Raw genomic sequence first — 12,533 nt, 5'->3', positions numbered from 1 at the left:
TGTGTCCCTTTTTGGACAATATAACTATTGGTGTGGATATTTTAATGTGTGTTATCAAGTACTACAGTTCTAGTTCCCATTATATTATTTTCAAAGGCTAATTCCAATAGGAATATATAAATCAGGACATTGGAATATCAAAAAGAAGCATCTAATTTTTAAAAATTTATCTCAAACCTTAGTGTTTTTCGTAGATCCCTGCTGAAATGAAAGGGGCTAAAATTACTTAAAATAACATAAAAATAAGAACAAGATCATGGGGAAATGAAAGTCCAGCGTATTGAATAATCAAGTCATTGCTGAAACCTCTCTTCACTTCTCATAGTTAGTAGCAATACTATGTTGATTTATTTATTTTGGTTTTACTCTTTCTTTGTAATCTTCTAGCAGAAGTGCCAACAAGCCACAGAGTGATCCGAAAGTGAACAGCAAAAAGAAAAAGAATTTAGAAATTAGTTTATCAGTTACTAGATAAATAAGTGATGAGTATATATTTTAACTAGACTTGCAAACTGACAAAAAAAATTACGATTCCTCAAATTTGTTTTATCAATCTGCCCCTTCTTCATAAACCTAAAAGAGGCCTATCTCTGTGATTTTTTTTTCCCCTTAGCAATTCTTTCTACATTTTGCTTTTGAATGGGGCTATTGACAAATGTATTAAGCCCATGGGCTACAGGCTTTTACTGCTAGATTTTTTTTTATTATTTTGGCACCTTAAAACTGAGTTTTTTATGTTATGATACACTGTTGCACAATTGCACTTGTAACAAAAGACCTTGATACTAGAGGAAACCCTGAGGGAACTTTCAAATTTGATATACATATATTTTTAAATTATTATTATAATCATTTAAGAGCAGAGATTATTGACCTTCTTTTGAAAAATTAGAAGGAAGGGCCTTTCATGGGATCTCTTTTATTCTTTCTTTTTCTTCTTCTGTACGAAAGTTCATATTGGGCTGATTTGTTACCTGAGTAAGGAGATGTTTATGTAGTTCTTCAAAATTACTCACCTGACTTCTTGGGCCTTTGAGAAGTGCCTTCCTTGAGTTTTTAATTGTTCTTGAATGGAGAGGCTAGTATTTTAATTAGATTAGTGACTCATCAGAGTATTTTCAGCTATTGTTACATCTTATGTCATTTAAAAGAATTTTTCTTGGGGGGGGGAAGGTAACTAGGTTTCTTTATGTATTTTTAAATTAATTTTTTATTTTATTTTATTTTTTAGTGGAGGTACTGGGGCTTGAACCCAGGACCTTTTGCGTGATAAGCATGCACTCTACTGCTACCCTCCCCCTTGATGTCATTTCTTAAAATTTCATAGTATTCTGGGTCACCGGCTGTTCCCATAGTAGGTGTTCCTATAAAGAGCACCAAGGCCACATCTATCAGACAGTTCAACATTTGGCCTTCTGGAGGAGTACTCACTAGAATGCAGTGGTCCAAAACATGGGAACTGATGTTAGACTACACATTAATGAGAGGGGTGTGAACCTCTTAGTTTCTAATCTGCAGCAAAGCATGTAGGAGAAAAATTTTTATTTTTCTATCCATACAAATATAGATTCTTCTACTTTGGTTTTTATCAGATTCAATAAAAGAGCTCATATAAAAATGAAATCTTCACTTGATTTTTTTTAAAAAACGGAACCTAATCATTCAGCTAATTGTGAAGTCGTGTACTTGAATGAGTTTGATAGACCAGTGTAAAATATTAGAGTAAATGCTACTGTTCCCCCTTTCATGTGCCCTGCTGTTCTGTTTCTAAATGCTTGGAAGTGTGTTCTCTTCCTGGGTGGTGCACCAGAGGTTGCTTATCAAAATGCTGTGTATCTCCTCTTTCCTTTTTCTTGGCTTCTTAATCTCACTAAGATCCTTCCTAATACCATTTTTCACTCGTGCTGCCCAGTCTATATGCCCCATCCACTTGACCAAAGTCCCTCAGTAAACATGTGTTGAGTGAATGAATGAACAAGTGAGTGAATCAATGAACAATGAATGAATGAAGTCTCTTCCAGTCCTGCTATCACAGAAGAGTTTGGGTTTATAAGTGTGTGTTTTCAGAGTTCTTCATATCAGTTTTTCTGTACAAGGCAGAATTGCCTGTTACCAGTCATTACTTTTAGTATGAATTTAAAATGTTTTTTCCCTAGGTGTTTTCAAGAGTGAAATGTCAAATTTCTGATGCCAAAATGTGACACACTGTATTCTTTTTAAGAACTTGCTATAAATTTCATTTGTTCTAAGTGCTGAGGTAGCCAGTTTTATCATACACATTATTTTGATTCTTACACATAATTAATCTTGTAAGGTGCCTTTGATCTCTGAAGAGAGTAATGTTATCAGCCACCATGCTCCTCTTTTATGTTCAGTAAGTTGCTTATTGGCCTTCTAGTGCAGTATTCGGTACTTGGTAGGCATACAGTACACTTTGGATGAAGTGGTTTGTTTTAGGGCCAAAATTTGCTAGAACTAAACAGGGTAGAAGGCAATGGCTGTAGAAACTTTCTGAAAAAAGTTCAGTCTTCCTTTGTTGTTCTTTATTTTTATGTATCATTCCAAGTATACGAAATAGTTAATTCATATTCAGAAATTATATATTCTAATCCACAACCTAGGCACAACAACAGTTTTATTGTTAAACTTGCCGTTTCTCTTGGATCCACTTCTGCTCTATGTCCCCATCATCAGAAATGCTTAGTGGAAGAGATTTAAAAAACACCCTACTCTTAGCTTGGCGGAAGAAGGAAACCAACATATATTGAATATCTTGTGTGTATCAGACCTTGCAAGGCACAAGTGTTATCTCATTATAGCAGTATTTCCTCTTAACATATGAAGATATTGAGAGACTTCAAGAGGTTATGTACTTTGCCCAAGGTCACCTGTATAGTGAGGGGTGGAAAGAGATTTGTCTGCAAGCAGCCTACTAGGTATGGCAGGATGCTGCTGCCGTCCTTTAGATGATCACATTTTTGACACCACACTTGTGAAAACCAGTCATTACCTTTCTACAACTTTCTCTCATTCTTAGAATTACTCAGTTTGTAACTTAGACTTAACCACTCTCTCCAATGCTTTTTCCCCTCCATTACTTCCTAACAGAAAGGTTCTTTCTTTGCTGCCTTGGTAATGTGGATTTCTCAGGCAATTCAAGAGCTGTAGGACCTTAGTGCAAATCCCAGGCTTTATAAAAATTAAAGAGATTAATTACATGTGAAAGCATATTATGTCAACCATAAAGTATGATAAAATTATGAGCTATTTTTAATTCTGTTGACCACATAGTGTATTTATAAGACATGAAGTATAAACTTAAAACACACAGGTATACATAACTATAGATAATATGTTTTATATGTTTCATGTTAGACTCCATAAATGAAACATGGTTATACTTTTATTTAAATTCATCTAACTTGAGCATGGAATTCTAAAACTCAGTATCTCTAAATGTACCTAAAAATTTAGACAATTACTCTGCGATTTAGAAAGTTTAGTTGTAACAAATGGAAGGTGATATTAGGAGTTTAAAATGATGATTAACCAAATTATGGGAAGCATTCGCATTTGCAGGCAAAGTGGCTCTTGTGGAATTCAGTTATGTACAGTGGTAGCATGGTGAGCTTTGTAATTTGTCTCTGCCACAAGCTCGTATGATCTGGCATGCAGCAGGACCACCCTCTTAACAGGGACTCACCCACCAATTAGAATAGAAAGTGTTCTTGATACAAGTCATTTCCGTTTTATCTGGAGACTGCCTGGTTTAGGGAAATGGCCATCCTGAAAATATTTTATTGACCACAAGCCTGTCAGACATTCTGCTAGCCAGTTTTAAATGTGTTGTGATAGCTGTAGAGTGTACCATGCCTCAGCTTTGGGAATCTGATTAAAGATGGAATGCTCAAATAAGAAAAAAATAAGTTTGTGGATAAAACATGCCTCAAACTCATTACCCCAGAACAGACACTTGACTGCCTTATTTGTCTGAAAAACAAGTGAATTCAAAAAGATTGAATGGTATCCTTTCCGTTCATTGGAATTTTTTTCCCTATAATTGAACTTCAGGAAGACGCAGGCATGAGAAAGTGAAATGTACACATGTATTTCAAACTGCTTCTTCCTTTTATCATGAAATAAGTACATTAAAAAATGTTATTGTAATGACAAAATAGAAATAGATTATTTTCTTTAGAGTGTTAGATGTGTCTTTAGTGATGGTATCTTTTTTTTTTTTTGGTCTTGAAATATCTTCTGCTCTTATTCTTCATACTTTAAAGAGGATTGTCCTTTAGAAAAGAGAAATGAATATGAGAAACCTAGTGTTAGTTTCAGCTGGAAAGGTTTCAAAGTTCAACTTATGTTTAATGGTGTGCTTTGATAATACTATCCAGTTACAGAACAGCACTCTTGATAGTAAGGACTCAGTCTAGTATGCAGGGACACCTTCTAAAAAGAGCAAAGAAACAAACTGTTCTTTGTACAAAATGCACTTTGACCCATAAACTGAAAATAGTAGAGAGAATTAATAGCAGCGTGAAAATTTCCAGTAAAACTTGTTTGAGGGTTAGATTGGGGAGAGTTGGCTTATAATAGTAGATTGGAGTGACTGAATTTCTTAGTAAAAAAACAAAACCAAAGTCATAATTGTGTAATTAAGATTTTCTGCTAAAATAGGGAAGATTAGAAGGAAGTGACTAGAGAATCTAGTAGGAAAATAATGAAGGGTCATAAATTGAAGGAAAGACTGGAAAATCAGAAAAGGTTTAATGTAAAGAAACAAGAAATGCTGAAATTTACAGTTGCAATCTTCAGTTTGTTAGATACTCATTTGAAAATGGGTTAAGGAAAAATTGCTAAGAAAAGTAGGCATCCAAAAATTATAGAAACGCTTTCTCCTCTTTAGGAGAGCAAGTGAGTGTGTGTAGTTTGTTAACATCTTTTTTGCAGGGAAGGGGAGGAAGGAGACAGATGATTTAGAAGGATAGCTCGCTCTCTCTCTCTCTCTCTCTCTCTCTCTCTCTCTCTCTCTCTTTCTCTTTCTCTCAGTCACTTTCACTCTTGCTCTCTCAGTTCATATCAAGAACCGGAAATAAATCTTGTTCAAACTATTTTAAAAGGATATTCAAGATTCCTATGACTATTAGAGACATGATCTTTAAAAAGAAACATATAAATAGTATAATATAGTACCGTGCTTCTCAACTAGAGGGATTTGCCCCCCAGGGGACATTTGGCAATGTCTACAGACATTTTTTTGTATTATCTTAACTTAGGAGGAATGCTGGTAAACATCCTGTAATGCATAAGACAGCCTCTCAGAACCAAGAATTATCTGGCTCATTGTCAATAGTGCCAAGATTGAGAAATCCTGGTGTAGTGGAAATAGCATGGCTCTGGAATCAGATAGAAGCAGGTCTGAATTCCAGCCCTAGTCCTTATTAGCTCTGTGACCTTGAGGATATATAGAATGATATGTCAAAAAGATGTAAATACATTTTGGCTGAAGAAATACATTAATTCCCTCAAGTCTCAATTTCTTCATCAATAAAATGATGGTGGTCACACCTACCTCATGGATGAATAAAATGAATGAGTGCATGAGATGGTTTTTTGGATTAGAGATAAAGAATGTAAAGAGCACCCAACACAGCGCCTGGGACATGTGAGTGTTCAGAAAATTATCATTAAAATGGATGGCGACAATAATAAATAAAATTATGCCAGAGGATTCTTCTGCTTTGCCTGAGAGTCTGTCTTCCACGAGTCTGGTTACCTGAGTTCTGTTCCCCAACCCAAATCAGGTTACACGACAGATCCATGAGCATGAGCAGGAGAACGAGTTGCGGGAACAGATGTCAGGTTATAAGCGGATGCGGCGCCAGCACCAGAAGCAGCTGATCGCCCTGGAGAACAAGCTGAAGGCTGAGATGGACGAGCACCGCCTCAAGCTACAGAAGGAGGTGGAGACGCATGCCAACAACTCGTCCATCGAGCTGGAGAAGCTGGCCAAGAAGCAAGTGGCTATCATAGAAAAGGAGGTCAGTACATGCACACATGCCCCCGTGCCTCAGCCAAGCCCAGCCCGTTCCAGTCAGCGACATCATGTCTGCAGGAGACAGGACTGATGTGCTTTTTGGCAATGGAAGAACAATATTGGTTTGTGGCGGGGAGGATGTTTCTGGGTTTATGGGGCTACTTAAAATTGTCGCTTAAAGTTAAAATAGTAACTGAAAGTATATATTACATTCTTGTCTATTCAGATATATTCTGAGCATCACTCCCTTGATGGGGGTCTGGTACACATGAAAAGAAATGGGATGCTTCTGTTCTTGGAAATTTGTACCATTAGGTCTGTCACTGTGCCTGCCTTACCGACAGTTCTCTTCAAAGGAAAATTGCCCTACAAATAGTCCCTTTTAGTGGTGATAATCCCTGCCTGCTGATTGGTCTAAAGATGGGCACCTGACCAATGGCAGCAAGTAACTGATCTGGCTATTGCATGGGTCCTCTAAGGAACATCCTCTCTTCCCCATCCAGGTTCTAAACTAATTTTAAAAACAGACAAGATGGTAAGGCAGATAGAGAGTCAAAACGTCACCTTTATTACTGATAAATGGTAGATGGGAGAAGTGATTTATATCTGAAGGGAAATGGCTAATATTGAACAAAATTAAACAGACTTGCCTACCCAGGCACTGGCAGTGCTAAACCAGTCACCTTCCCAAACCCCCACTCCCCATGTGACTTACATGGTGTGAAAATGCTGGGGTGAATTTGTGCTCTGTGGGGATGGAGTGACTGAGGACAGGGTGTCAGAAGTGTTTCAGTAATTATGCCCGCTCACTCTCTCTCTACATGGAAGGAAAAATCAGAATTGTAGAAGCAGTTCCCCAAACAGCCATCAGTCTGTGAGGCAATCTGGCATGAAAACCTCTGCCCAAACAGGGATGAGGTTGATTAAGTAAACCAGTCAGAGTCTTTCTTGGACATTTGATTTGGTAAATATGTGGAAAGAATTGTACATAACAGAAAAGTTGTTGATAATACAAGATAAAAGTGAAAAGCTACATAGAAATAACCATGAAGCATAATTCCCTCTCTGTTCACTGAGCACCTCATCTTACATGTGTGCTTCATCTGGATGGTTCCCTGAAACTTAGATTTGGTCACTTTCAGGAGCCAGTACTGATTGGGTTATCTTTTATTTGGTCTGTATTCTATCCATTTAAGAGTCCACAAAATGCCCTGATGTCCGACTGTTGCGAATTAAGCAGATGCCTAAGAAAACAAAATGTCATTAACTTTGCCTGTTATACTAGAGATGATCCCACTCAGAAATCTGACAGTTGAAATAATCAATTAGAAGTTTAGATTCTTGGGAAAAAGCTAGCCAGTCTTGATTATTTATGCATTTTTATAATTTAGCCCTTGGGCCATCAACAATATCATAAAAATCTTTTACTATGATTCTTACTTCACCTTTCACCCAATATATTTTGTGTGTGTGTTCAGTGAAACATGTGTATGGTTTTCCTCCATATTTTTCCCATAACTGGGAATATATTATCCAATGGTAAAAATTTCCTTTTTTTTTTTTTTTTTGTATGTTTGATACAAGAGAATCAAAACAGGCAGGTCCTTATTTTGTTTTTTATTATTTGTTCAAAAAAGGACACTAATTCAGCACTTTTGGATTCTTTTAATGCATTGGAGAATATGATCAGCTGAATTCTGTGTGAAGAGCAGTTCATTGTAGATCATATTTGCTATTTTTTCAGGCAAAGGTAGCTGCAGCAGATGAGAAGAAGTTCCAGCAACAGATCTTGGCCCAGCAGAAGAAAGATTTGACAACTTTCTTAGAAAGTCAGAAGAAGCAGTATAAGATTTGTAAGGAAAAAATAAAAGAGGTAAGAGTACCAACACTTGGTAGTCACCAAGTTGCCATCAGAATGGTTGGAAGTTGAAGTCAGTTCATCTTACATTGTGATCAATACTATAATCCATTGATTCTCAGACCGTCCAGTAGAATCACCTGAAGTGCTTATTAAAACAGATTACTAACCCATCTCCAGGTTTTCTGATTCTGTGGATCTGGGGGGAGGGGGTGGAGTTTGAAATATGCGTTTCTAACAGGCTCCCAGGGGATGCCGATGGTGCTGGGCCTGGCAACAGACTTCAGAAACCATTGCTCTAACTCTAACCCATTCTTGCCTACTTCTGGTTTATTCTCCACACTTCAGCCAGTGATCTTTCCAAACCGTAAGTCTCATCATGTCACCTCATGATTTTAACATTCATTGGCTTCCCCTTGCTCTTAGGATAGATCAAAATACTAGAAGTCCCTGTGTGGGTTCCAGTCTCACCTCATACCAACGTTCCCCCCACCTGCCTCCCCGACCCCTGACTCTCTGCTGCTCCCACCACAGTGGTCACCCTTTGCTTCCTCAAATGGACCAAGCTCTGCCCTTCTCCAAGGTCTTTGTTCGTACTCTTTCTTCAGCCAGGGTGCTCTCCTCATCCCCAACCTCCTTGTAAGACTATGGATTGTTTATTAGTACCATAACTTCAGTTTCACTTCCCCAGGGAAGCCTTTCCTGACTGCCTTGACCAAGACAGGTACCTCTGGCTTTATAACACTAATTTTCAATTACATTTTTTGTTTGTTTGTTTTTAGTGATTATTTAAGCTACTTTACCCTACTAGCCAGTAAGTGATAAGAGAAAAGACCGTGTCCCTTTTCTTTGGCTCATGACTCTATCCCTATGTCTGGTACATGTGAAATATTTGATACATGAATGATTGTTTTTAAATGTTTTTTAAATGTTCAGTTGAAGACCACTAGTGGACTTAGAGAGCCCCCCTGAGGAACTGCAATTTGATCTGAAAGCTCAAATTTCTTCAGTTCTCCTTTTATCGGTACTTACAGATGAATTGCCTGCAATTCCATAGACTTTGCTTCTCATAAGACTTAAAATTTCTTATTTGTAGACTACTAGTGTATTAAGATTTAATAAAATTCAGATAGGACATTTTTAATATTTGAAATTGTTAATTTGAGCTCATATTCTAGGTTAACAATATGGGGCTTAACATGGTTCCTCTCCAATTCTTTTTAAATTAGGAAGTGAAATCAAGTGGGTTGGGGTGAGCCTCAGGATCTCTTGCCCTGCCTAGATGAGTCACTGGTGACTGTTGGGACCGACAGAAGTTTGTGTTTGGTCCACACTGCCAGGATGGGAAGAATCTCTGACACTGTAAGGTCTAGAGAACCAGGCTGTAGAGAAACGATCCAACCAAGAAGGTTCACGTGCTCTCACATTTTCTCTTAGTTATTGCTTGAGCCTGATTATTCTATCATAATAGAAAGATGTCACTGGATCACAGAGATCACCATGATTTTTCAATACGAAGTTTTGAAATTTTCTCAACTGCAAATAGGTTCTTCTAGCTCGTGTGTTCACTCATGCTCTAGAGGCCTTGCTTCATGGCCTCAGCCACCATTTCGAGCATATGTCCCACCGAGGGGTTTGGAGATTTGCAGGAACTCCACCTTTAGAAGTTCTCCCACAGAACGACATTCAAGAGTCTCCACTCAGTCCTCAGGCATAGGGCCATTTTTGGTTCAGGATACGCAGATTGATGAGTGCAAGAGACCACAGGCTTTCAAGGCTTTCAACGTGCTTGTGAAGACAAGCCTAAACCCAGTCTAAGACAGTCCCACTATTATATGGCTAATATTACTCCTTACGAAGTAAGCTTAGTTCAGGCTATTGAAAGTGGCATGTATGTTTGGTTACCAATATACTTAAAGATACTGTCCTTGGGAATAACAAAACCATCTCCATTATTCCCACCATTGATAGGTCACAGGGATGTGGGTAATACAGAATGATGGATGGTCCAAGGATAACGTGTTCTTGATTTTGGAGTGGATTTTTATGATCGTTTTTGAATCTGGGTGTGCAGTATAGTGGTTAATGCCAAACCTAGTAGTAGAGTCATGGCATCAAGAGACGAGTCAGCCAGGCTTTCTGGTGTGAGCCCAGCTTACTCCATGCTGGAAACCACTCTTGCTTTCTTTGATCTAATATTTCACTTGAGACTTCACTGAACAGGAAAGTTGAAAGTTTATTCACAAGAACTTCTTGGCTAAGTGCAAAAACAATAGAGATCGTGTGTGATATCCGCATCACAAAACAATTAAGTAAAATAGATATTAGCAATTAAAGGAGATTTCAACTGAGTAGTTAGCCAACTATTACAGATCCACCTTGTAGATACGCATAGTATGAGCAAAGAAGGATGCCCTGTACTTTGACCACTTTTAAGTGGTCTTACTTTCCCCATAGACTAACATCTTCTTAACTGTTCTGATTCACTGCTTATTCCCTTTGCGCATATAGTCTGAAACAGTTACGAATTTTATCCTTTTGAAAATGTAGGCGATTTATTTACCCTTTAATACCAAATAAAGAATGCTTTTTCCTGAAATTCAAAGTAGTGACATTTGTAGAGTTAGCTCCTGTCTGTGAAATCTGCCCGCTTCTCTTGATCTTGTCACCCACCACCTCCTTTGTCCAAGCTAGTATTGTCTCTCACCTGGACCTTTGCGATAGCTTCCTAGCTGTCTTCCTGGATGCGCTATTGCCTCCTTCGTTCTGTTCTCCACATGGCAGCTAGAGTCGTCTTTTTGAAATGCATCTCATTGTGACACCCCCACACATATAAAATCCATTTCTCCTGTGCTAAAGATCAGTGTCCTTAACTTGCCCTGTAAGGCTTCAAACGGTCTGGCCTCCCTGTCCAGCCTCATCTCATGTCACACTGCACCACCACCCTGGCGACCTCTGAGTTCTGTGATCACACCATGTTTTGGTTAACCCACCCTAAGGGTTTTGTTTATGCCATTTCCTCTACCCAGAATAGTCTTCCCTCTCCTTTTTCACTGGTTAACTCCTAGAGATTTTTCAAATTTCAGTGTAGTTGTTACCAAGGTCGAATATTTTCTGTTAAACATCCTTCGAACCAAGTACTCAAGTTCACAGTAGTTATCACAGTAACCCAGTTCGTTTCTGTGGTTCTTTAATTAATTTTCGATTCCAGACTGTAAAGCCCCATGGTGAAAGATGACATTTTCTTTGCTCACCCTCGCATCTTCATGCCTTGCACAGTGCCTGTCACATGACAGGAACTTAGTAAGTGTGTGGTGATTGAGTGGGTGAACCAACAATTTCTGAGAGTGAGAAGCCCAAGACATGGAAACTAATCCGTTAAAAAAAAGGGGGGGGAGGCGGGTGGAACGCCAAGCCTTTCTGACCTTACATTCCCTGTTGCTTTCAAAATAATTTAATCTAATATTGCAATAAGCTATTCTGGTTCCTTTTGCTGGATGAGACTGGCATGGTTGTTTTGTTTGTTTGTTTTTGGTGAAGGAGATGAATGAGGACCATAGCACACCCAAGAAAGAAAAGCAGGAGCGGATATCCAAGCATAAAGAGAACTTGCAGCACACGCAGGCTGAAGAGGAAGCCCACCTTCTCACTCAGCAGAGGCTGTACTACGACAAAAACTGTCGTTTCTTCAAGCGGAAAATCATGATCAAGAGGCATGAGGTGGAGCAGCAGAACATTCGGGAGGTACGCATTGTGCTCATAGCTGTTGGCCCTGACTTTTGAGACGGTAAGCTCTGTGAGGATGGTGATGGGTCTGTTTTCTCCATCCCTATATTCTTATCCTTTGTAGGCTTCCATGCAGTGTATCTGATGCAAAGCGGACACACAAAAATGCCAGGGAGTGAACTTCCCATTGATAAGCGAAAAGCCCTTTTAAGGAACAAGGGATCAACTTTTTCCAAATAAATGTCATAAAATTCTGTTGAACACCTGTTATAAGCCATATCATGCAGTAGAGAATCAGAAGAAGTAGAATAGAGAATTTTGGCTTTTAGCCTGTTTATCAGAGGCATGTGTTTTTGTGATTCTACATGAAATATTTAAATAAGAGAGTCATGCTCTACAATTAACTTACTTCATTCAGTCACCCAGCACTTACTTAACAGAGTGCGGCCTTTATGCCAAGCACTGTGCTCAAGACACCAGGGCTACTAAGAAGCTATCCTCCCTGCCTTCAAGTAGCCCTAGTCAAAGGAGAAACAGACACGTAACACATTAATTACATTGTAATATGTTAGGTGCAGTAGTAGACACATCCATGAACTGTCAAGGGCATATAGTCATGAAAGGGCTTGGAGGATTCCATGACTGATGAGAAGTTGCGTGTTCTGGGTGTGTGGAGTGGAGTGAAATGGATTGTCAGAACAAGAGTAGTTGGAAGCAGAATGGAGGGCCCTGGGTCTTAAGGCAAGGCTTTTAGGTTTTAGCCTGAAGGGCACCAGAGGTTTTTAAGCAGGGGAAAAACAAGGAGAGTTGTCTTTGTTTTGAGGTGCGAATGCATCAGTTTGAGGGTGAGAAGCAAAGTACAGTGAGCTCAGCTCGGATGCCCTTTCTCTAGTTCCACCTGGGAGAGGC

General features: G+C 38.8%; 1 protein-coding gene across 3 annotated transcripts in view; it reads left to right on the top strand.

Annotated features, from left to right (window-relative positions):
- TAOK3 (TAO kinase 3) overlaps positions 1-12,533 on the top strand; it is a 144,424-nt gene that overhangs the window by 116,801 nt on the left and 15,090 nt on the right. For all 3 annotated transcript variants that reach the window (XM_031442819.2, XM_064481177.1, XM_031442820.2), the window contains exons 15-17: positions 5,808-6,044; positions 7,785-7,913; positions 11,439-11,642. In XM_031442819.2, coding sequence (XP_031298679.1) covers positions 5,808-6,044; positions 7,785-7,913; positions 11,439-11,642 — 570 coding nt within the window. The remainder of the gene's footprint in view (positions 1-5,807; positions 6,045-7,784; positions 7,914-11,438; positions 11,643-12,533) is intronic.

This window comes from Camelus dromedarius, chromosome 31 (genome assembly GCF_036321535.1).
Source record: "Camelus dromedarius isolate mCamDro1 chromosome 31, mCamDro1.pat, whole genome shotgun sequence".
NCBI classification, from domain to species: Eukaryota; Metazoa; Chordata; class Mammalia; order Artiodactyla; family Camelidae; genus Camelus; species Camelus dromedarius.
This window is presented reverse-complemented; position numbering and strand designations above follow the sequence as displayed.